Source organism: Vicia villosa, unplaced genomic scaffold (genome assembly GCF_029867415.1).
Source record: "Vicia villosa cultivar HV-30 ecotype Madison, WI unplaced genomic scaffold, Vvil1.0 ctg.003190F_1_1, whole genome shotgun sequence".
In the NCBI taxonomy this organism is placed as follows: Eukaryota; Viridiplantae; Streptophyta; class Magnoliopsida; order Fabales; family Fabaceae; genus Vicia; species Vicia villosa.
The window spans coordinates 219,047-245,645 of NW_026706135.1; the positions used below are offsets into that span (position 1 = coordinate 219,047).

Below are 26,599 nucleotides of genomic sequence, written 5' to 3' on the forward strand. Positions count from 1 at the left end.
AAGGACCTATAACATTTTGGTCCATATCTCTCAAATGAAGCATTTTTGGACTTGGCATGTGAGAGACAATTTTGTAGAGAATCAAATTTCCTTAAAAATGAGCTTTGGATGGGAAATTTCTGATGTTCCATGTGAGAGTTATGGCTGGTCAAAGTTCAGTTGACTTTTCCTATACAAAACCCTAATTTAGAAACGTTTTGAATTGTTGATTTTTGATCTTTCCTTGATGAACCATGATCAATTCTTGATCAAATGGTGAATGATACTTTAATATGAGGATTTTGACAAAAATCAGGAATTTTGACTTTGCTTTGACCACTGTTGACTTTTAGGTTAATCCAGTCGACTGTTGATTTTTTGAACAATTGAGTGATCAATCTTTTGAGATAAGACTTGATATTTGTCATGGAGATGATGTGAGATATATTGAGCCATATGAGATGCCTTGGAGCCATTGATTCACTGATTTTCCTTTGAATAAACCAAACCCTAGTTTCAGAGCCTTGCATATGAGAGTGTGTCTAGGAGCTTTGTGTATTGATTTGAATTTGAATAAGAGAAATAATATGGGCAAATTTTGGGGTATGACAAAGGGCATTCACCATTTCATGGTTGCTTTCGTCTATCTGTTGTCGGATTGACAACATTGACGTAGTACTTAGAGATGGCAATGTCTGGTTAATGTAACCTATGCCCATAGGTCGACCCCCTGGATTTGATGTGCTTGTTGCCATCATATTGTCGAAATATAATGAAGGATTCGTGTGCAAACCTTGCATCATTGAGGTGGGCATTCCAAATTGAGGGTTAAAACCTGGTGGAGGTATCATTCCTTGAAACGGCGGTCGTAATGGATTAAACGGTGACCGTACATTCATTGGTGATGATACCAATGTTGTTTTTGTCGATCCACCAGTACTTATTGTTCTAACTGGGGACGAATTTGCAGCATTTTGTGATGTTGTTCCAGTGAGAACAACTCCTTGATTTCTAGAAAGGTCAGAATCATTGACATTAACTTCAGACATGTTAATTAATTTTCGACCACTTCTTAATATCATACATAACTTTACACTAACAAATTCAAAACAAATAGCAATTGACGTGTCCCACCGGGTGTGCCAATTTGTTTACCCAGAAATATGGTAAACAAACGCTAGTTTCCTTTTTAAAGGTTACTTTTGTGGAATCAACTAGAATATTCCAGGACTAATTGCTTTCTTTGTTGTGTTACGTGTATCTAATTCGTATTAAATGTAGCAATAATTTTACAGTAAAGAGCACTGAAATTAAAGGCTTTAAAGTAAATTGAAAACGATAAAAATGCAGTAAATGTGCACTGAAAGTAAAACGTAACGTAAATGATTGCGTAGATTAAATTGATGCGCATACGTATATTTCAAAGCAACACTCATTACTCATTTTGCACAGAGATTTGAGTTTTACTTGTGTTTTGTAGAAAATGCGGACCCTAAACTATTCATTTGAAACTTGCTTAAATAGTAAAAATAAAATAACTACTACTAACGATCGACTAATTACTAGCCAACACGTGTCTTCGACATGCAGCATCTCCGTCTGTGAGACTTCCACGCGTCTTTTAGAAACTGCTGAAAACCGTCTGAAACTGTTGCCTTTAACCTCTGATATCTTCCGACTTCAAAACTATACTTGACAAACGCCTAAGTTTTCCTGCATACTTTAGTCGACCATACATGGCAATTTGCCAATTTTAGTCGAACTATCCATGGCAATGATGGCCTTTTTTAGTCGAACAGTAGTCTTGACTAAAAAAGCCTCTTTAGTCAAACTGATTTGACTTAGAATATTTAATAATCTCATGTATCTCAGACTACTTACCATTATTAGCAAGTCGAAATCCTAGGGTAACAATCTTCCAATTAGAAGACGATTACTAAATAACTCCAAAATATCTAGAGTTGATACACTAGACATGATGGTTACCTATTTTGGAGCTTACCCAAGTGAATCCCAAATAGAGATTGATGCCATAAGAGGCACTCATGCTAGATTTTCATATCTATAGAAGTCGTACAAATACCACCAAGATGAAATAGTGGAGGCCGAAGGTGATGATGAACATGTTTTATACTACAGACAAATTGCATTGAGGTCATACCTCATATACTTTGTTGGCACAATCATATTTGTGGAGAATATTTCAACCTACATCGATGTAATGTACCTAACATACTTCACCGACTTAGATCAGATCCACGAGAGTAACTGGGGGGCTACATAGTTGGTTTATTTGTACTTAAAGTAAGGTTAAACTTATCTTTGGAAGACAAGATAATCGACAGAAAGTTTCACGCCGCTTACGATAATATATTTGCCCCTTTATTGTTACTGATATGTCATAACACTTTTGAAAATTCGTCACTAATATTTTAATGGAATCATTTTTAGGCATGGATCATTTGTCGCTTTCCCCGCATATCCAATTGGGAACTTGATGATAGATGCACTGATGATTGGTCACATGCTTTCTCTTATATCCCTATTAGAGGGAATAAGGCAATAGAATCGGTTTAGGTGTTTATTGATTGCACTATAGCACATGACATATGTTAATACTCGTACGAAGATCACCATCAAATGCGTCCCTTGGACGACATAACTTTCTACTCTGGATAGTTTGCTTGTGGGCCGCACATTATGAATCCACATCTTCCTAAGCGGATCATGCGCCCGTTCAAATTTCTTCAAGTTATTCTAAGATCTCCCTCCGTGTTTGCTCCATCAAAAGTCAATGGTAGAGATCATGATGCCATACTCGATGATTTATTTAATCATATGGTACCAGTTGATGCATGGAATTTGCCAGCTGGTGATCCAAGGTCTGCTACATTCGACTACATATAATGGTTCTATAATGTCTCACATCCTTACATGACACCATATGTTGATGGAACACCACCTAGGTCAACTCATCAAAAGATATTGAAAGAGGAGTTGACTAGGGATGGCCACGCTCATGACCTGTTTTCGATCTATCACCATATTACGACGATTGCAAGAGACACGGAATATCTTCCAGTACACGCGACAGAGGAGAAACATTGGATTAGATATATACATTAGATTATTTTTATTTGTATTTTGGTAACAATTGTATTATTTGTATTTTTTGAATAGATTATGTATTGGGATAATGTTTCTGATTAATTAATATTTGATTTTGTATTATTGTTTGAATTTATATATAACATCTTTATGTTATCCTTAGTATAAATAGCCTAAACATAAGCTAGCCTACAAAAATATCCAATTTAGGACAAACTTGTTGCCTGTGACTAATCTTCTAAGTTATGAGGATTTTCAAAGATGCACTTCCATAATACCCTATGAACTATTCAAAACACCCGTCTATGAGCACAAAATAAATACAAATACAAAGATTAGTCTGAATATGCACTTACAGACTGTAAGTTAGTTGGTTCACTTATGAAACACTATATGCATTTAACATAATATAGAAATAGAAATTTGAATTTTCAATGTGCATTTAACATAATATAGAAAAAGAAATTTGAATTTTCAATTTGTTGACTCTCATCTCATGAATGGATAAAGTAATGTCGTTTAAATAAATCATCTTTTTTGAATTATCTCTTTTTGGACTAATCACGAGAAAACATGTCTTCCCTTTTTTTTTACAACGTTAACAATTACAACTAGTATCTCAAGTAAAATCATTTACTTAAAAAACGATCAATTGAAAAGGTAGGGCACGTGTGTAAGAAAGGCAAGATTTATACTCTAACCCAAAAGAATCTCTTCATGATGATGCACGATATCTTATTTATATACTTTGTACCACTCTTCTAGATGTGCCGTTTCATTATTATAAAGTACCCAAGAAAAATCAAACACAAGTAACATTAAACAATGAGACAATCAAACGAAGGCAAAATTAAACTAATCTTTGATTGGAAGAATACTCAAGAAATGACAAAAAGAGAGTAGACTTTAATAAGTGGCCTTATCCTTACAGATATTTTCACATTAAATAATGACATATTAAACCTTAACGTTGCTTTCAAATGACATAAACTTTAAATTAAATTAATTGTCATAAGTTCCCCTAATAAACAAAGTTGATAAATGATCATTGATCCATTCTCTCCAATCTATAATCTTCTTCATTTCATTTCCTTTTAAGCCAATATTATCATCAATATATACATCACTTTGTGCTCTCATAGCACCGACACCTTTTTAGGCTAATCAAGTTGTCAAAATATTAACTAATTCTAAATTGATAGTGAATTTTTTCAAGCTTATGTGAGTGTGAGAGTTTCTTCTAACATGGAAAGATCATCACTCTCTTCATCTACTAAAAGGTAAATCTCATGTTCACTATACTAATTAATTTTTTGTGACATGAAGGAAAATCATAGTACTAGCTTTTGAAGTATTGAAAATGATTTTGCATGTTATTAGGAGAGGTATTAAGAAAAGAGTAGTGGAAATTCCAATGAAGGATGTGGAAGGGACTAATACCCCACCGTCCGATTCATGGGCTTGGAGAAAGTACGGTCAGAAACCCATCAAAGGTTCCCCTTATCCAAGGTACTCTATTATCATTCTCATACTTATCATTTCATCCCAAAAACTCCGTCTATATAAAAACTACATAAAATATCCATGCAGTGAGAAAATATATAGTTGAATTTTGTATATAAGATACATGTAGTAATCTAGATTTTACTGATGGTGAAATTGGTAACAGAGGATACTATAGGTGTAGCAGTTCAAAGAATTGTCCGGCGAGAAAACAAGTGGAAAGGAACCATGAGGACCCCACGGTGCTTCTTGTAACATACACTTCCGATCACAACCACGCCGTGCCGCCACCTAGAAGCTACCGTAATACTAGCAACGCCGCTGCGTCGAACAAAGACTCTGAATCAGAGCAGGAGGCTGAACCTGAAACTGAGGAGATATTTGCGGATCTTGGAGAGGTGTCGTTGATGGCTACCGCGGATGGGTTAGGCGGATGGTTGGGGGAAGTGGAGGCGATTGCGTCGCCGGGGGTTTTGGAGTGTCCGGTTTTCTCGGAGCAGGAGGTGTCGATGTTGGGGGAAGAGGAGATGTCGCTGTTTGCGGATTTGGGGGAGTTACCGGAGTGTTCGGCGGTGTTTTGGAGAGGGAGGAGGAGTGCCGGCGATGTGAGTGTGGGACCACTGGTTGAGGCAAATTGCTCACTGTGACACGTGTCGTAACCTCTACATTTTTCATTTTTTTGTTTTTAGTTTTCCGGGTTTGTTGGGTTTAGTTTGGAAGAAACAAAATACAAGTGGATATATGCAGTTGGGAGATTCTGTCTCCACGTGCTTGTAATTATTATCAACTACAATCCAAATAAGTTCATAACTTGCAGTTTGGTTCAATAATCGATAGCATTAGAGTCTTATCTGGTACTATTAAAGGTGGCAAAATAGATTTAACTTGTTGAACATTTTGATTTTATTTGCAATAATTTCAGAGTGGCTTTGAATTTTAAATCCACACCTTTTAATATGGGTCATTTTGTTTCGTTTTCTCAAATTTTTGCCAGTACAAAATTAACAAGAATTTGTGTAATTTTAAGTTTTTAAGAGTGTAAAACTATCATGCAACTTCTCAAAATCACTCTAACCTACAATTCTACTATGTTTTGCATGGTACAAGTTACAATGATAAGGATTAGAGTGAGGAAATCACATCATATAGATCGTGGTGTGATCCATGATGCAAGCAATAGAATGAGCTGCATGAAATATTGTGTTGCAGTTAATTGGATCATGACGATTTGTGAATCTTTCATATATGCCTCGTATGATAAGTGGTGATTCGTGGTGTGATTGCACCACATCGCACCGTGATTGCGTTATAACAAAACCTAATGAAAGTGAAAGTCTTGGAGGTGTTAAATTTTCTTATAACATACTCCCTCCGTCCCACAATGAGTGACCCAGTCCACCATTTCACACAGATTAAGAAAAGTGGTTAAAAGTATGAGAGAGAATAATATGTTTACTATAATACCCTTATTATGTATTGGAAATGATGAAAAATTTAATAATTAGAGGGTAGAATTGAAAAAAGTTTATTGGAAATTGAAATGGGTCATTCATTTTGGGACATCATTTTATTCTAAATGGGTCACTCATTGTAGGACGGAAGGAGTATTACATAGGGAGTATATGATCATTGCTGTGCACTATATGATGAAATATTTTGCACTATATGATGTATCCCAATCAAATCCAGACACAACAAATAAGCCATCAAAATAGAAAAGGTTTAATAAATTTATTTCTTTGCACTGCACTCCAATATAAGTGAAACCACATTCAAAGAAAACATATCTTTTGTTTAAAGAAGTTGCAACTTCCACAACATGGACAAGGTCCAAGATACAAATAATGCAACCACCATCTTAGATTCAAATACTTTGTTTAGGATATTTACTTTTCAAACATGGAATGTATAGCGTCAGGTCGGGGTATCGTATTTGGAGAAAGGCGAGGAAAAGATATGAAGGGGTGTCTATTGTTGATAATTGGAATAGCCTTTGGAAGATATCGGCACCGGCTAGAGTTAAACATCTCCTTTGGAGGATTTGTAAGGATTGCCTTCCGACGAGAGTGCGCCTCCGCAAACATCATGTTCCATGCATTCCTAATTGTCCGTCTTGTGATAACGGGTCTGAAGATGCTTGGCATATCTTTTTTGGGTGCACTGAGGCAATTTCTTCTTGGCGGGCGTCAGGTTTGTATAATGTTATAATTAACCGTCTCCATTCCTTCCAAGATGCTAAATCTGTTATCTTTGATATATGTTGCAAGGAAGATAGTAATCTTGCTGGTAGAGTAGCGGTACTAATAGAAGGTTTGTGGAAGAATAGAAATGATTTGGTCTGGAATAATGAGAAAGAAGATGCTACTAAACTTGGGTGGCTAGCATTGCATAAGTGGCAAGAATGGTTTTCTGCTCAACAAAGTCGGCACTCCGAAAGTATTGAGGAGAATCTATTACAGTGGCATCCGCCGCCGAGTGGTTCCTTTAAGTGTAATGTGGATGCAGGTTTTAACCGTCATTTAGGTACAACAAACCGTGGGTGGTGCATTCGTGATGATCATGGTGACTTTGTTGTTGCTGGAGCTGCTTGGGATGGTGGTACTTTATCTATTCTAGAAGCAGAGGCTTTAGCCCTTAAGGAAGCTATCCATGGTGTTAGTACCCTTCACCTTGGCCATGTTTTGTTCGAAAGCGATTCTCAAGTGGTTGTCCAAAGTTTAAGTTCAAACGCTTGTGGTAACTCCGAGTTTAATTGTATTATTTCTTCTATTAAATTGTTGCTATTAGATTTTCCCAACTTTGAGGTTAAGTTTGTAAAGCGTCAAGCGAATATGGTTGCTCACACTTTAGCTAAGGCGGCCAATTCCTGGACTCGACGCATGTTATTTGATGAGACTCCTCCTTGTATTTCCCCTTATTTACATAATGAAAGAAGTTAAGTTTGATTTTGTAAAAAAAAAAACATATTATGATCTTTAAATGCTATGATGTTGAGATATTTTTGAATATGTAAGATTTGAGATATTTTTGATGCAAACCTTTTAGTTCAAAAAATATTATCTCTTACAATCAACATTATATTGACAAATCATATTACATTGATGAATTAAATTTATATTGGCAAAGGACATTAAAACATGTTACAATTCACATCAAATTGACAAACTCTATTACAAAGACATTATCTCACATGAGAGCATTAATAACACAATTTATATCTTAGAACAAACAGCTAAGAACACCAATTTTCAGCATTAACTTTAACAATTTTTATACACTTAGCCAACTGCATAATTTTCATTATTATTTTAGATATTTTGATATCTTTTTCACATATTTGAGATAGTGAGTGTCTCTAACCTGTTCTTGAATAATATTGTGTACATATCACTTGAAGAATTTGCACTCAAATTCACTATCATTTTCCTATATGTATAAACAAACACATAATACAAATAGTACTCGACTTTCTACGGCCCAAAATCTTCTCTCTTTTTGATCTCATATTCGTTATAGTCGAACTATAGTTCTAAGTCAAACAATTCAAGAACAAACTTTACACAACCAGAATCAACTTGTATGCTCCAAATATATAAGTAAACATAAAAACACTAATTCCTATTACATTACTAATAAATAAAATTATCATCAAACAAAACTTTAAAAGCTATATGCAATGGAGTTGTTGTTGTTCCAACACCTTGGAGTTATCTTCCTTGCAATTTTGATTAAGGAAGTAAAACAACAATAAATGCTCTAACTAGAGGCCCCAAAGCCATGTCACAAAGTCCCTCCCTTTGACATTAACATATATACCAAAATAAAGTATACAATATGTTTCCAATCCACCTATCATAATTAATTTTCATATCAAACAAAATCTACTTCCTACCCATCAACAACAAAACACCCTAATTCAAAAGGGCCCATAATATCAATATAAACAGAACCAAACTTGACTCTATTATTACACATAGTCGAAAGCTTTATTTAATATTTCACACCTATCTAAAAATAACTACATAGTTTATCAATATTAAAACGTTTTCAAATTGATAATTTATTCAGCAACTATCAAATATATATGTAATCTTGGAAAGCAATACAGTAATAAAGAGAATGAGCAAATACTGTTAACTGTTAAGAGTGCTTTCCTTCTCCAATGTTTGAAAATTGTTGTGACATCAAAAATCGGACTACAAACATCAATGGTAGAAATCAATGCCGGATTACATTGCAGACTTACCAGCTTTAGAGACACTTAGGCTGTGAATGAACAACTTCATTAGTGAAATTACCCTTAAACTTGTTAGGAACTTTGTCAGAGAATACTAACAGTTCATCTCAGCCAGTTAGTTTTAGATTCGAACAACTTGATTTGTCAAACAATGCCTTGTCTGGTCCTTTACTAAATTCACTCTCAAATTTCCCTTCCCTTCAAAACATTTTGCTTGGCGGAAATCAATTCTCGGTCCAATCCCAAGTTCCATTGGAGGACTAAATCAAGTGCCAAAGCTTGATCTTAGCAGAAACTCATTATTCAGAGAATCTCCACCTGAAATTGAACACTGTGTTGAAGAATAAATTTAACCCAACAGCCACCTCTTAATCTTCCTTCCCTTCAAGAATCTCGCATGGCTTTTCAAGCCAACTAAAACCAGGAAACTTATTGACATTTCTTTCCTTCATCACCTTCCTCACATTCCCAACCTCTTCCCAATCACCTTCCGCGGCATAAATATTTGATAGTGTAACAAAGCCACCAGGTCCTTTTAGCTGCATTCTCATTATTTCCTCAGCCATCTTTTTAGCAAGATCTCTTCTTCCATGGATTTTGCACCCGTTTAGAAAAGCTCCAGCAATCGATTCTGTGATTTGTATTGGCATGGCCTTCAGAAACTCATATGCTTCAACAATCTTTCCTGAACGACAGAAGAGATCGACAACGCAAGCATAATGCTCTGTACTTATCTCAACTCCGTAACGTTTTTTCATTAATGTGAATATCTCTAAACCTTTTTCCACTGAACCACTATGGCTGCATGCTGAAAGAATACATGTAAAAGTAACTTCATTTGGCTGCAATCCTTCTTCCAGCATTTTTGTAAACAGGTCCATCGAGGAATCAACCATACCACACTTCCCGTAACAATCAATCATTGCATTCCATGACGCAACATTCTTACAATGAATCTTGTCGAATACATTTCGAGCATCTCTTAAACTCCCACACTTGGAATACATATCAATAAGAGCACTCGCAATGAAAACATTCGCATCAAAACCCTTCCGGCATATAAATCCATGAATCTCTCTTCCCCATTTAACAGAACCTACTGACCCACACGCAGGAAGCAGTGCTGCAAAAGTAACCCGATTAGGACAAGTCCTCGAAACTAGCATCTCCCGAAACATCTTAAAACCTTCCTCAACTTGACGATTTTGCACAAAGCCAGATATCAACGCATTCCACGCAACCACATCAGGAACAAAACCCTCTTTTTTCATTCTCTCCATAAAACCAAACGCTTTCCTACTATCTCTCAAACGAGCATACGTAGCCATAATAGCATTCCACGTAAACTCATTCGGCTCATATCCCTCCATCTTCATCCTCTCAAACAACCCCAACGCTTTCTCAACTTCCCCCAAGTTACAAAACCCACAAATCATTGACGTCCACGAAGCAACATCTCTCTCAGACATTCCATCAAACACCCTACAAGCATAACCAATGCTCCCACATTTACAATACATATCAATCAAACCATTCCCAATACAAACATCACTCCCAAAACCCATCTCACAAATCATCCCATGAACCTGCTTCCCTTTCTCCACATCCATCAAACCAACACAAGTCTTAAGCATAATCCCAAATGTAAACTTATTACCAACATGACCAATTTCGCGCATTCGACGAAAATAAAACAATGCATCATCAAAGTAACCATTGTATACCATACCTAAAACCATCCAATTGAATGCAAAAACATTTGGATTATCAGTTTTTTGAAATAAATTTCTTGCTGATTTTAAGTCTGTGCAACTAGAATACATTCCAATGAGTTTGGAACTCAAAGACATAATATTCATGTTTGTTCCAGTTGTGAGTAACATGGCATGGAGTTGCTTGCCAGGTTTTAAGGCTTTGGATTTTAAGCATTTTTGCAGGCACAAAGCAAAATCATAAGCGGTCCATTTCAAAATTTTCATTTTGCTATTATAACATTACTGCATAAGAAACAAGTTATGATTATTCTTGCGCTCAAAACGACACCGTTATGTTGGGTTTTGGTTTTGTGAAACAAAAAATAAATGTGAAAACAAAATGTGTTTGCCAGGAGTCGAACCCGGGTCTATTGCTTGGAAGGCAATTATCCTAACCGTTGGACTACAAACGCTTGTTGATGATAAGTTTTGTCAGATATTATAAATATTTAATATAAATATTTATACACTACAAGAAAAAAAAAGTAAAATGATATAACGGAGTATCATTGAAACTAATTCTACCCAAACCATGTTTGATTTAGAACTCAGATGATCTTAACTAGAGTTACTTAAACCATGTTGAATAAAGAGATGAAAACAAGATATAATTAAGTAAAATAATTTTTGTAAGAGCATAAATAAACAATTTTATTTTATTAATTTGTCTCCCGAGAAACTGAACTCAAGAATTTTACAAAATGGACACTAAGAATTGTTAGATTTATAGTAATTTGTCGTTTGATATTCGTTAAAAAAAAGGAGAGAAAGTGAATGTCTATTAGTCATTATTAACAAAAAGAAAGCTCATGATTGAAACATTAATTACTGAGAATATTTTAAGATTAATAATGATTTTTTCTTTACCCACCTCCCTATGGGGGTCACCCCAGCGAAAACCCTCATTTTACCCCGCTTCGGAAATGCATTTCCGAAATATTTTTTTTTCTAAATTTTTCCAGACTTCGGAAGTGCATTTCCGAAAAAATCCCAAAAATTGGGATTTTGACTAATTCGGAGATGCATCTCCGAAACAACAAAAAAAAAATTTAAAAAAATCCCAAAAATTAATTTTAGGATATTAATTAATTCAATTATCATAAATTTGATATAATTTATGAGTAATGAATAATAATAATTATATATTTTGATATAATTTATGAGTTATGAATAATAATTATTATATATTTTTATTTTGATTCATATTTTAAAATTTAAAATAATTTTAATTAAAATAATTAAAATAATTTCACTTACAAAATGAGTTATAATTTTTTATTTATATATTTAAATATTTATAATAATTATTATATATCTATATATTTACAAAAATAATTAAAAAAAAATGAGTGTTTTAATTTATATATTTATATATTTATATAATAATTATAATAATTATTATATAATTATAATAATTATTATATATTTATAAAAATTATTATATATTTATATAATAATTATTATATATTAATTATAAATATATTTATACATTTATGTAATAATTATAAAAATTAAAACAATGAGTGTTTTAATTTATAATATATATATTATATTTAATTTTAAATAATTCAAAATTTACTTATGAAATTAAGATGTTTTTGATTTATATAAGTTAGTAAAATAATTTTTAACTTTAAAATTGTTTAGGAAATTTTATACATATTAATTGTATTGATTCACCTTGATTTTATACCTATTAATTGTATTGATTCGCCTTGATTTTGATTTTTTAATAATTATTGAATTCGGAAGTGTATATCCGAAATATTCCAAGACCAATTTGGTCTTGGAATATTTCGGAAGTGTATATCCGAAGACACCCCCTCCCAAAAAAAATTCGGAAGTGTATATCCGAAGACACCCCCTCCCAAAAAAAATGTGTTTTCGGAAATGCATTTCCGAAAACCCAAAAAGGGGGTGTTTTCGGAAATGCATCTCCGAAAACACTTTTTTTCGTATTTTCGGAAGTGCATTTCCGAAATAAAACAAATTTTGAAAAAAAAATAAGCGTTTCGGAAATGCATTTCCGAAGTGAGGGTATTTTGGGTTTTTCACCAGAGGTGACCAAGAAAAGAAGGAGGTGGGTAAAGAAATTTCCTTAATGATTTCCAAATTTGATTATATAGCAGGTTTAATCGAAGATTCAGACAACCTAGTCACGTTGACAATTGATGAGTGGTAGAATAGTCGTCTTTTTCATAAACCAAGAATGAAAAGCTATGAAGAGAAGTCAAAATGACGGCAAAAGTTATTAAGAGATATAATAAACTTTTATATATAAATATTAATTTCAAGATAGTATATCAAGTGAGAGCATTTTTAAATGAGAGATGAGAGAAAGAAATATCAACCATTGGATTCATCAAGAGAGAAATTAATAGCCTCATTAATGTATTAACATTCTCTCTTGATGAATCCAATGATTGATATTTCTTCCTCTCATCTCTCATTTAAAAATACTCTCACTTGATATTCTCCCTTAATTTCAATACATTACTAAAATAAACATATAAAACACAATATATTAAAAAATAATAAGAAAAAATTATACCACTTTTTAATTTAATTGAAATACACGTGTAAAGTGCAAGAGGATTTAACACGATCATTTAATTATAAATGTTGAAATTTAAAAGAAATTTAACTTTTATTTCAATAATTTATAAAATAATACAAACGATGATGTATGACTCATTGATTATTTTACACTCTAGATGGTAGAAAATTCCTAGGTGAACACGGACCTAAGAAATTGTTTTACACACAACCAATCACATAATTTTAATTAATTAAAAAATAAATTAAGAATTTTCTCTCTCCTTCATAATCTCAACTACCCTATAAATCCAATTGAAAACAAAATTAAAATAAAAATAAATTAAAAATTACTCCCTTCTTATTGGTTGTGCCTAAGAATATAGATTTATCTCCGTGTCCATGCAAGAATTCCTCCTACATGGTAATGAATCTCATTACTTTTTACTTTTGTTGGTGGTGTCCTATTCACCTCATTCAAAAAGAAGAAAATTTGATTAGTTTTTATTTTTATTTATACAATTAGTTTTTTTTTCTATTAATGAGTGTGTTAAATTTTACTTTTTAAAGAAGGTAGAGTTTTAATATACTTTTAATTTTTTATGTGTTTCTAATAATAAATAAATGATTAAAAACACTACAAAATTAAATATTACTGCATGTCCTATTGTTGGAATTGAGTTTAAAAAGATTAATTTAAAGTTGAAAATTAAAGAATGGTTTGGTTTGATTCTTTGAAATTTTTGTTATCGTTCACTTGAACCATTATGTTCCATTAACACCAATTAAGTACAGTTTTGGTTAGTTAGATTTCTATGGTGTATCTCAGAACCGACCCCTGAAAACAATATCTTTGCTGAATTATTGAAATATTAAAATGTGCTCTAACTAAGAGAATGTTTTAATATTTCTAGTCATAATAATAATATGGACATACTATGTGGAAACGAAGCAAGTGTCTCTCTTGTTTGAAATTTCGGCCAAGAGTATGGGACAATTACGTAGATGTCGGGTGTAATACACCTGCACCGTAGACATGGATGAATGTTCCATGGACTTTCTGTATTCAGTTTTTCCAACAGTTTTTCTTTACTTTTTGACATTTTTCTACTTTTTATTTTTTATAATTTAGTAATCTGGCCTACGCTGTAATCTAATTCAAGAACACGGTACGTGGGTTTTCTTTCTTTTTGTTTCTATCCAATATCTTGTTTTCATTCTGAAAGTCAATATGTAAATCTAACATTTCTTTCGTTGAAAATATGTCGAAGGTGTATAGGACATGCATGTAGATGTAACCACGTCAATAGATATGAGATCTGTTAGATACCTGCAGAAAATATACATAATGTCTTATTATTTTTTGGATCACCATAAATTTCGTAGCACAAGGTTTATATATCACAATAAGAGAAATGCTATTGAAACACCAAACTATGACACCGTATACGTTTTACATCGTAGTTTTGAATATTATTTTCATTTTGACTCAAGTTTCAATGCATCAGAAAATAATAAAATAAAAGAAAAAATGAATTGGACTGTATAAACATACGGTGTAGTATCAAATATAGATGTAAATTTAGTATTTTTCATCACAATAAATACGGCCCAACATCCTTCAATTATGTGAGAATTGAGATGGGTGAGAGATTTTTATGGAAAAGGCGGCAAGTTATTCATGTGTTTGACATGTAGGCGGCATTTACGTGTGACGAGAGATCCTAAAAAAAAGGCTATATGTTACGATCTCTGGCAAAACAGAGTTAGGTTGAATGAATCTGAGGAGGAACAGGAAGGCGGTTGCGCTTTTTGCTAGGTCTAAACAAACTATAAATATATACCTAGAGGAATAGGTCAATGGTCACGGTTACAACATATACAGTTGACGCCCATCGCATGGTTCGGTAAAAATTTTATGGGGCACACCTAACAAGAGTTTTCACTCAATCAGTTGGCATTCAACAATGGTGGCGCCCTACAAGTCATATTCTTCCAATGGTGACCTAAAAGCCCTCGCAACAATACATTTCTCCTTGGAAGACTTATATCTCTAGAATGAAGCCATGTGTTACAACTCACACATATACGTCAATAATAATATACATGTAGTATTATAAATGGAACACAACAACATCATATATATAAGCAGCAGAACAAAATATGTCTCGGTACATAGTACAAAAGTCGAATGTATCATGGCTAAAAGAATACATAAGATGTACTAGTACATAATCCAAAATACATAGACTGGGAAAAGCACGAGATAGAAAGAAATAACAACGTCCAGCCGAGGATCATCCACAAAATACTAAGTCGTCTTGTTTTTACCTTGGTCCTGCCTCGGGCAACCTGAAAAAGAGATAATTGGATTGAGGTGAGATTACTACATCTCAGTGAGTTCACCTATCCTAAAGGTCCACTCGGTTCTATAGGATACATGCATACAGATCGAATCCACCATTGATTCGGGGTTTGTCCTCACATCCGGTACAAGTACAAAGGAAACACATGAATCGTCCACCACAGAAGTCATCATATCACAAGTACACAAATAGTACAAACAAACACACATGCAGACCCATACCCATGTACGGGGAATCCAGAAGTAGTATCCACCGATATACCTAGGTTGCGCAACACACCCACGGTGAGTAACCAAGTGCCTGTCGTCAAAAGCCTCGCACAAGCCCAACATCAGATGAGGCGGATGAGTCTTACATGGAAATTTTATCTGTGACGAGTACATTCAACTAACTCGGGAACGAAGTGACATTGCCTAAGTGGAATCACAACCACGTCATCATCTATACGCAAATGGGTTCTGCAGGTGCGAAAAAGTCTATTTGACTGCAGAAGCCCACCGAGCGAAAGCCTAGTGATATAGCCTATGTGGCACCACTAGAGGTAAGTTATCAAAGTGATATCACCTAAGTGACATCACTACTCCACCATACAAATTACGCCAAGTGTGTTCCCCAAGTGAGACACACCGTAAAGACTCTCACAGGCACACTATAATGGTAGCTAAGGAGTGTTCATCATACCAAGAACGTCGATATGTTCCGCAAGTGAGATACACCCTATAGACTCTCACAAGCACATCCGCAATGGTAATACAGATAAATATCCCTCAAGCATACATCACACTATACCATACGCAATATCTCACACACCCAGACGTTCAACCCGAACGAATGAAGGAAAATAAGTCAAGGATCATCCAATACCAAATGTTCAACCACCCGTGGTCTTACGAAGGAGCTAGCCGCTAATTCCCAGATTAGTAGGAATATCTACCTGATGATTTAATTGCATCAGAAGAGATGTATGCCTTGATTCCCAGATCATGATTCCCAGATCATGATTCCCAGATCAGAGATACCTATTACCCGTTGATGTCTGAATCAACCGATGTATCTCCCTCGATTCCCAGATCGACCTAAGACCGATGCAAGTTTGGAGACATCTGCTACGTCTGATACTCAGATCAGTCGAGATGTTCCTTCTCTTGATAACCAGATCATTTGAAGTGTTTCCCCTGCCTGTGGGTGCCCGTTCCTTCTTATCGCAAGTTGGAGCTTATTTAATTATCCAGGTCAATTGAAGTTTTTTCTCCCTGCTTGTGGGGGGGGGGGGGGGGTACATTCCTTCTTATTACAAGATGGGATCTTCTATTGATCAAGAGCGCAAATTTTCGAGTTCCTTCTGGTATTCAATCTCCTTCCACCTTGACGGTTCAAAACTTTCGTTTCTCACTCGTCAGGTTCAAGAAGTTTGAATAGGGGCAGTTGTTGCACCCCAAAATTTGCCCTCTTTATTTGAGCTATAAGTTATCAAAGATGTTTAGTTCGTCGTTCGAAAAGGGAAGAAAAATAATAAAGAGTTTTCATGGTTTTAAGGAAATAAGACGTGAGGATTGGTTTATACGGTGAGAATGCGAAGAAATTCACAAGTCTTAGTTGGAAGGTGTTATGAGCTTGGTTCCCGCGCACCCAGGACTGTTTGGACGTCCCCTACAACTTTCGTGTTTGGCTCAGAAACCAATTCTTTGAGGAAGGTGGTCGAATTAGCAAATTACTGGAGCGTTCGCAGTGAAAAATGGTGCTGAATGTAGGTTTTTGGGCCTTAGAAAATTCATATCTCATGATCCGCTTGTCAGATTTGCTCAAAATTTTAACTGCAGCTCTGTGTCATTATTATCGAGATTTCATATGTTCGGGCCGTCGACCAATTATGCACCTAAAGTTCCCAATATTTTGAAGAGCGTCGTGATTTTTTAGTGAAAAGTGTGTTTTCGGGTATGTCGCGACAAGTTTGAAAATTCATAACTTCTTCGATTTTTATCATATGAAGTCCATTCCAGCAGAATTTTCTTGCAAATTTCGTTAGCTTCGATTCTTCGTCACATGTGCACGTTTAGATTTTGAGCAGAAGGTAGAGTTTTATCGAGTTCTTTGAGCGGTACTCACAAAATTCTACACAGTCGTGCCAGATGAATCGGCGTTTCTCGTCATTCAAACGCGCGCAATTTCTTCACTGCTTATCGGATTGAGACGATTCTCGCGGCTACGATCCACAAATTTAGTCATCTTCGAGTTGACATTGGTCCCGGTTCCGAATTTTGCACCGAGCCACATTTCCTCGAAAGCGAGCAAAAAAAGAGATAATTAAGGGCGTTTTTGACATTTCACCACTCGCACTATATAAATCATCTTCCCTCTTTTTCTCTCATAACTTCAATTCACCCAAAAATCTTATAACTTTAAATCTCCCAAAAATATCAAAAACATTTTCTCTCTATTCCCTCTCCATTCTCTTGAATTAAAACCACCAAATTACTCAAAATCTCCAACAATCTTCATCAAGTCTCAAGAACACATCAAGATCAAGACAAGGATGAAGATCTTTTTCCCTCATTGATCATCAATTGAAGTTAGAAGACCTCTCTCTCCACACTCTTGCGCGCCTCACTCTCTCCCTAGATCTCTCGGATTCGCGTTCGTGTTCGTGTTCGCGTCGTGTTCGTGTTCATCCGACGATCTTGATCTCTTCATTTGTTTCTTGGTAATTCACTTCAATTCTTGTTTGATATTAGTATTTGTTGCTTGTTAATGTGAATTAATATGCTACTTGAATATGAAAATTGATTGTTGATGATATTGATGCTAATTGATGGATGATAATTGAATGGAGGATGATTTAATGCTTACTTGATTCAATTTACAAAAATAGTGATGGTGTATGTTGATGATATGTTGAGTTTGTTCATGAATTTAAAATTGGCACATAACATGTTTGTTAAAATGAGTGTGAGAGTTGATTTTTGACTATAATTGATGAAAGATTGAAAGGCATTGTTGTGGTTGTTAATTGTTGACATTTGCTTATGGTTTAGTGTTGATTTTATGAGTTTCCAATGTCATTTCAATGATGTGAATAGTTCTGGAAGTTTATGTGATTTTATTAATGTTTTTTGGCATTCTAATGTGAATGAGAACTATGGTAATGCAAGTGTGTTGGTGTTTGAAAATCATGTTTCCATGTTACTTTTCTACTTGCCAATTATATGTTACCTTGTGCAAATGCCATGAGTCTTCCGCTTGCGTCTAAGTGTGTTTCTTTGGATTATATGGGATTGTCATGACATTGATATTATGCAGAATTTTCGTTTGACATCAATGGTGTTGCATTTCACTAGTTTCAACTCATGAAAATTGGTATTTTGTTGCATATTTGACATGAAACTTGTTGCATTTGATGGTTGCTTGATTCTAAGTGTTTACATGACATGTTTGGGTGCTAATAAATGATGTTTGAGCTGCTGCATTTTTCTTTTTTGTGTTTTCATCGCGTTTTGCTCGGTTCATGCTTTGCGCGCGCGGTGTGTCGGTTCTGCTAAAAATGCCATAACTTTTGAACCGTGATGAGTTTTTGAGCATGCGAATAATATTTTCTATATGAATTGATATTTTCGGAGCTGTTAGTGAGGTTTATTTTTGGTTTCGGCCGACTTTTTCTATCGATTTCGCTTCTGCCCCATTACGAAAGTCGTGCTTCCGGGCCGATTTTGTAAATTCCGACTGCATATTTGAGTTCGTTGACATATTTTTAGCTTACCATGAAATTTTGGTTTAATTCCGACAAGTTTAGTTTTTATCGTTTTTTACCCGATTTTACCGTTTCGGTGTACCTTTTGACTTGTAAATATTTTCTTTGGTTTCCATAATGCTTGTGTACATATTTGATTAACATTTGAGTGCTATTTCTGGTTGTTATCTTACTTTCACTCGATTTATGTTTAAAAAGTGTGTTAATTTCTCATTTTGTTATCCATTTTCGGTGTAAAGCACCAACGCAATTCCGATTGCGGTTTTTGTTATCTCTAACTTGTGTGCTAGTATGCAAGGTATTCCGAAGGCAACTCCCGATCGACGCTTATTCTCTCGTGTTCCGCTTTAACTGCGGGACACGACATTATCTCTTCCCGATTCGCGTACTCGATCATGAGATGCGCACGTCACATTTATATCTGTATTGTCTGGATTTCATGTTCCCTTGCAGGTGTATAGTACGTTTGTGCTCGACGCACATATCGGCGCGTGATTTATTTTCACGGCGCCGATTCTTGTTGACTACGAGTCTAATCGGTGTGCTGATTGTTTGCCTGTTGCTTTTGCTATCTCGCTTGCGAGATCTCTGGTTTTCTTTATTACTGTTTGCAGCAATTCACGGATCATAATCCGTTTGGTATTGATCTCGTTTCATTTTATCTTTTCTCGCACTTTACCGCTTTTCGCATCATCCTATAACATGAGAAGTAGGACCTAGACATTCATCTGGCCAAGCCCTCGAAAGAGGCTCTGTTTTTGTTGGTGTGTTTATATTTGTGCTTTGCGCCAGGGAGTCACGGTGTAATAAGACCTTTAAAGGCACTCCGTTAAGTCCTCATGGAAGGCATGCGGAAAGGCTTAGCAATCAACCCCCGCCTAGTCTCATCGAGTCCGTTCAGTAAGCGCACGCTACGTGTTGCATGCTTCTGAACCAGCACAAGATCCTATTGTCGAGTATGTCAGGTAAAGGGTTCATGCAACCGAACCCCCACATTTCTTAGCTCATGTTGACCGACATTGATGCTCGGTGTACGCACGCACCGTTTTCCTTTTGGATCCGTGACAACTTGGTTGTTGAGAGGGACTCGCTCCTCTTGTCTATGGCCCGATCATTTTCGCGAGGTCTAATGCTTGGTTGACTCGAGTGATTCGCTTCCCTTGGTTATAGCGGGACCGCTTTTCTACTACTCGGCCTGCGCCGGTGGTTTTGTTTGCTTTACGAGCGGAGCTCGTTTGTGTGATATTCTTGTTTGCATTCTCTTTTCCCATAGGTTGCTAGCTTAGTTTAGTCTTGTACCCTTTGTATAATAACATAGGTAGCAAGCTTTCCCCCTTAGCTTAGGTTTTCCTCATGCATTCTTTAAAACACAAACCACACTCTTTGATTTTCTTTTCTTAAGAGCTTGTTATTTCCGCTTCATTCCCAAGTGCAAGACTCCAAAGGTCGAGCAGCGGAGTGCGAATGTAACTCGCTCACCTAAAAAACACAAAACAAATAAAAACTAGTTAGACGAGCTGCGGTACCTCTGATTCCTGAAAAAGGATACGTAGGCAGCGGGGTAGGGCCCGTGCGAGTATAACTCTTTCTTTTCCCTACATTTTGCATGCATTTTAGTTCAGATTAGGCGTAGATTTGTTACACACCCATAGTTTTAGACACAAGCGTGGATACCATCAAATACGATGGGCGCGAGGGGTGCTAATACCTTCCCCTCGCGTAACCGACTCCCTTACCCTCTTCTCTGGTCGTGAGACCGTTGTTTTGTTTTGTGGTTTGGTGGCATTCCCTTCCTTTTCAGGATAAATATGTTAGTGGCGACTCTGTTAATTTTTGCGGTAGCGACACCTACAAGAAAGGATAATGAAAGACTCTACTCTCGATTCATGGATATATTTCAAAAATTGCAAATCAACATTCCTTTTCGGAAGCTTTGGAGCAAATGCCGAAGTATGAAAAGTTCATGAAAGATATTCTTACAAAGAAGAAGAAGAATTACGCCGAGCCCGAAACCGTCATTCTTGATGCGAAGTGTAGTGCAATTATTCAAACTACCTTACCAAGAAAAGAGAATGATCCCGGTAGAGTCACTTTGTCGGTTACTATTGGTGATATTCATGTGGGAAGAGGTTTAGTTGATTTGGGTTCAAGTATCAATCTTATTCCATTGTCCATGGTAAAAAGGTTAGGCATTTTTTACTTAAAAGCGACGATAATGACGTTACAACTAGCTGACAAGTCCACAACCTGTCCTTATGGGGTTGCGAAGATCTACTTGTGAAGGTTGACAAATTCTTGTTTCCCGTTGATTTTGTTGTGATCGACATGGAGGAAGATATTGATACACCATTGATTCTTGGACGAACTTTTATGAAGACGGCAAGGATGATGATTGATATTGACGATGGTTTAATGAAGGTGAGATTTCAAGATGAAGAAGTGTGCTTTGATCTCTTTGAAGCTATGAAACATCTGAGTGATAACAATGATTGTTTTAGAATTGATGCTATGGAGGAAGTTATCATGCAAGTTGAAATTCAAGTTCATTTGTTCAACCCTCTCGAGAAAACATTGACGGAAGCTCTTGATGTTTTTAATGAAGACGAAGAAAAAGAGGTTGAAGAATGTTTGCAAGATCTTGATGTATCCGAAGAGATAAGTCCCTTTGAAGCAAAGATGGAAGAGTTGAAAGATGAGCCAAAGGTGGATGAAGCAAAGTTAGAATTGAAAATGCTACCATCTCACTTGAAATATGCTTTTCTTGAAGAAGGTGGAAAGAAGCCGGTGATAATTTACGGTTCATTGTCAAACAAGGAGGAATATAAGTTAATTCATGTGTTATAGTTAACAAGGAAGCAATAGGATGGGTTATTTCTGATCTAAAAGGGATTAGTCCAGCCTATTGTATGCATAAAATCATGATGGAGGAGGATTTTAAACCGGTTGCTCAACCTCAACGCCGGTTGAATCCTACGATGAAAGAAGTTGTAAGGAAGGAAGTGGTGAAGCTATTGGAAGCCGGAATGATCTATCCTATTTCCGATAGTGCATGAGTGAGTCCAGTCCAGGTGGTACCGAAGAAATGAGGGATGATCGTGATCACAAATGACAAGAATGAGTTGATTCCGACAAGAACATTCACGGAATGGAGGATGTGCATTGATTACCGAAAGCTTAATCAAGCTACTAGGAAAGATCACTTCCCTTTACCTTTTATGGACCAAATGTTAGAAAGATTGTCGGGTCAAGAGTTTTATTGTTTCCTAGATGGCTATTCTGGGTACAATCAAATTTCGGTCAATCCGGAAGATCAAGAGAAAACGGTGTTCACTTGTCCCTTCGAAATTTTTGCTTATAGACGAATGTCGTTTGGATTGTGCAATACACCAGCCACTTTCCAAAGATGTATGCAAGCTATCTTCTCGGACTTCATTGAAAAGACAATGGAAGTTTTCATGGATGACTTCTCCGTCTTTGGAGCATCATTCGATCTTTGTTTGAAGAATTTGGATGCCGTGTTGAAAATATGTGTTAACCAACTTGGTGCTTAATTAGGAAAAATGCAATTTCATGGTGACTGAGGGAATTGTCCTTGGTCATAAAGTCTCTTCCAAAGGCATTGAAGTTGATCGAGCAAAAGTGGAGGTTATTGAGAAGTTACCGCCACCAACAAATGTCAAAGGAATTCGAAGCTTTCTAGGCCATGCGGGATTCTATAAGAGGTTTATCAAGGATTTCTCGAAGATTGCAAAGCTATTGAGCAAATTTTTCAACAAAGATAAGCCTTTTATTTTTGATGATGCATGTTTATTAGCTTTTAATGAATTGAAACAAAGATTGACCACCGCACCCATAATCATAGCGCCCGAGTGGAAACTTGATTTTGAACTAATGTGTGACGCTAGCGATTATGCGGTAGGAGCGGTGTTGGGTCAAAGAAAAGGAAAAAAATTTCATGCTATACATTATGCTAGTAAGGTTCTTAATGAAGCACAAATCAATTATGGAACAACGGAAAAAGAACTACTAGCTATTGTAAATGCATTAGAAAAATTTAGGTAATATTTAATTGGTTCGAAAGTTGTTATGTACACTGACCATGCAACTATAAAATATTTTCTCACCAAGCCGGATTCAAAGTAAAGGCTCATTAGGTGGATTTTGTTGTTACGAGAATTCGACCTAGAGATTCAAGATAAGAAAGGAGCGGAAAACTTGGTGGCGGATCATTTGTCAAGGTTAGTGAGTGAAGAAGTAACCAACAAAGAAGAAGAGGTTTTAGAATCATTCCCGGATGAGAAGTTGTTTATGGTGCAAGAAAGGCTGTGGTTTGCGGACATGGCCAATCATAAGGCATCGGGTTGGATATCGGAGGATTTGAAAGAAATTCCTTCATGATGTCAAGTTCTATGTGTGGGGCGATCCTTACCTATTCAAAATTGGAGTTGATAATGTGTTGAGAAGGTGTGTGACGAAGGAATAAGCAAAGCGAATCTTGTGGCATTGTCATAACTCACCCTATGGTGGACATTATGGTGGGCAAAGGACGGCGGCAAAAGTCCTTCGGTCGAGATTCTTTTGGCCTACTTTGTTTATAGATGCCTACTTACATGCACAAAGTTGTGATGATTGTCAAAGGAGTGGTGGAGTGAATAAAAGAAATGAGATGCCATTGTATAATATGTTGGAAGTTGAGGTTTTAGATTGTTGGGGTATAGATTTTGTGGGCCCGTTTCCACCATCGTTTGCTTGTGAATACATTTTGGTGGCGGTTTATTATGTTTCCAAATGGGTAGAGGCTAGTGCGTGTGCTAAGGCGGATGGCAAGACCGTAATCAAATTCTTGAATAAAAACATCTTTACTAGGTGTGGTACTCTGAGAGTTCTAATTAGTGATGGCGGCTCACACTTTTGCAACACTTCACTGGAAAAAGTCTTGGAGCATTATGGTGTGAAGCACAAGGTTACAACACCCTACCATCCACAAGCCAATGGACAAGCGGAGGTATCTAATCGTGAGTTAAAGAGGATTTTGGAAAAAACTGTTTCTTCTTCAAGAAAGGATTGGGCGCAAAAGTTAGACGAAGCTTTGTGGGCCTATCGGACCGCTTACAAGGCACCGATTGGACTCACTCCATTTCAAATGGTATACGGGAAGAGTTGTCATTTTCCCATGGAGTTGGAGCATAAGGCGTATTGGGCCTTGAAGTTTCTTAATTTTGATCCTAAGTTGAGTGGTGAGAAAAGAAAGTTACAATTGCATGAAATGGAGGAATTGAGACTTCAAGCCTATGAATCCAACAAAATCTACAAGGAGAAAGTGAAGGGATATCATGACAAGAAGATAGAGGAGAAGAATTTAAAAGAAGGTCAAATGGTGCTTTTGTTTAATTCAAGATTGAAATTGTTTTCGGGCAAGTTGAAATCAAAATGGTCGGGTCCGTTCCGAATAAAAGAAGTGAAAGAATATGGAGTGGTTGTGCTTGAAAACCCGACAACAAAAGAAAGTTGGACTGTGAATGGTCAAAGACTCAAAGCTTATCTCGGTGGTGAAGTTGACCGAAGTTCGGAAGTCGTTCCGTTATTTGATGCGTGAAGCCGCCTCGGACCTTCAAGCTAACCGACGTTAAATAAAGCGCTAGTTGGGAGGCACCCCAACATTGTAAGTATTTTCTGTTTCTTGTGTTTTTGGATGTTGGAAAATCGGTGGAGAAAAGTTGGGGAAAACTGGTCTGCTGAAAAACCAGAAAAATGCAGTTTTCTGTTATCCGCTAAGCGGACCTGCGAAAAAACAGAAAAAAAATTAAAGGGCCCAATGGACCAGAACCGGTCCAAAGGCCCAATAAAGCAATGTTTCAATGGCTGAACGGGTTTCTAACCCTAACTCACCACATTTCACAAAACTTTCAAAGGTAGCAACTTTCCTATTCTTCTCCACCATTTCAACTTCAATCAATTCAAAGAAAATCTTTGCTTTTGTTAAATCTCTGCGAATTTCGTTCATATTTCTTGCTAATTCAAGGTATGTAATGCTTTTTATCTTAGTACTTTTTGCTTTTAGATTATTAGAGACTAGGGTTCGTGTAGTAGATATATTTATTATGATTAAATGTGTGATTTAGGAGTAGATTTTGTGAATGGGTACTGTTTTTAAGAAGAAAATTTGTTGATATGTTAGGTTAGGTTAGATTGTTGTTTAGGGTTGGTAGATTTAAGGGTTTTAGTAGTATTCTTCATCCAATGCTTCTTCCTTGCTACTGTACTGTGTATGAAAGAAGGGTTTGAAGCCATTATAGTTGATTGGTGCAGACCTGTTGTCTGCAGAATTTTTGAAAATTTGCGCAGGTCCGCTAAGCCAACCTTGTTTGTTGCATAATTTTTTTCTGTTTTCTGGGCTGAATTGCCATGGGTGCCTGGCTTGTGTACTATTTTAAGAAGCTTATTTGGTTTAATTGACTCTGTTTTAATGATGTTTGGTGTATCTATGTTGATTTTTTTTTCAAATGTCGTCAAGAGCTGATGGAGGAAAGAGAGCCAGGCAACATACGGGATCAAGTTCCGGTACTGCACCAACACCCCCTTTCGATACTCACAGGTTTTTGGGCCCACTACAAAAAGAAGGTTCGACAAATTATGTGATCGGAAGATTTGGCCAAAGAAAGTTTTCGACATTCCGCCTACCGGTCCCTTTAGAGAGTTCTTGGAAAACATTGAAACTAGGAAGTGGGAAGCCATCATCTCTCTGAAAACACAAATCAACGTGGACATTTTGCATGAGTTCTACGCTAATTCTTTTCCCGTGGAAGGGATGAAATACACTTACAACTCATATGTGAGAGGTAGGGCGGTGTCTTTCACTAGGGATGCAATTAACTCATTCCTTGGTGAACCTTTGTGCTTTCCGGCAGGTGGGAAGTGCGCATATGCAAGGAAAGTAGCTGCTAAAACTTGGGATATGCAGGAAATTTCTAATGTTCTCTCATTTGAAAACCGTGGGTTCACTCTTAATCCTTCTGGTTACATAACAAAAATGGATAGAGGGAACATGAACCAAATGGCGCAGCTGTATCTGGTTCTCTTGCTGAGCAATATCAAACCAAGAAGCCACAACTCCGACCTCACTATAGATATGTCTTGTTTGTTATGGTGGATTATGACTGGGGGAGAAGTTGATATCGCACAGATTATCTCTCAGGAGATAAGGGTTTTGGCTTCAAGTGGTCATAAATTGGAGACGAAGCCTGCAACTCAGCTTGGATTTCCTGGTCTCATTATGGGACTTTGTAAGAAAGCTGGCGTGGAGATTCCTGATACGGTAAGCATGAATATCACCAGTATTGTGAACACCAACTACTTTCACAGGTACTGATCT

At 36.2% G+C, this 26,599-nt stretch overlaps 3 protein-coding genes and 1 non-coding gene across 4 annotated transcripts; 2 read left to right on the forward strand and 2 right to left on the reverse strand.

Moving 5' to 3' along the window:
- The first annotated feature begins 4,129 nt into the window (after positions 1–4,129).
- LOC131640546 (probable WRKY transcription factor 65) lies at positions 4,130–5,406 on the forward strand. Its single transcript, XM_058910946.1, has 3 exons — positions 4,130–4,367; positions 4,468–4,596; positions 4,757–5,406. The coding sequence occupies exons 1-3, from the start codon at positions 4,333–4,335 to the stop codon at positions 5,235–5,237; spliced, it is 645 nt and encodes a 214-aa protein (XP_058766929.1). The 5' UTR covers positions 4,130–4,332; the 3' UTR covers positions 5,238–5,406.
- A 2,981-nt stretch (positions 5,407–8,387) lies between these two features.
- On the reverse strand, positions 8,388–10,806 carry LOC131640551 (pentatricopeptide repeat-containing protein At5g59600-like). The gene has a single exon (XM_058910948.1). The coding sequence runs from the start codon at positions 10,804–10,806 to the stop codon at positions 9,196–9,198; it is 1,611 nt and encodes a 536-aa protein (XP_058766931.1). The 3' UTR covers positions 8,388–9,195.
- A 116-nt stretch (positions 10,807–10,922) lies between these two features.
- On the reverse strand, positions 10,923–10,994 carry TRNAG-UCC (transfer RNA glycine (anticodon UCC)). The gene has a single exon. It is a non-coding gene; the product is annotated as a tRNA-Gly (tRNA).
- A 10,175-nt stretch (positions 10,995–21,169) lies between these two features.
- Positions 21,170–22,071, forward strand: LOC131640552 (uncharacterized). Its single transcript, XM_058910949.1, has 3 exons — positions 21,170–21,403; positions 21,511–21,645; positions 21,742–22,071. The coding sequence occupies exons 1-3, from the start codon at positions 21,170–21,172 to the stop codon at positions 22,069–22,071; spliced, it is 699 nt and encodes a 232-aa protein (XP_058766932.1).
- The last annotated feature ends 4,528 nt before the right edge of the window (positions 22,072–26,599 follow it).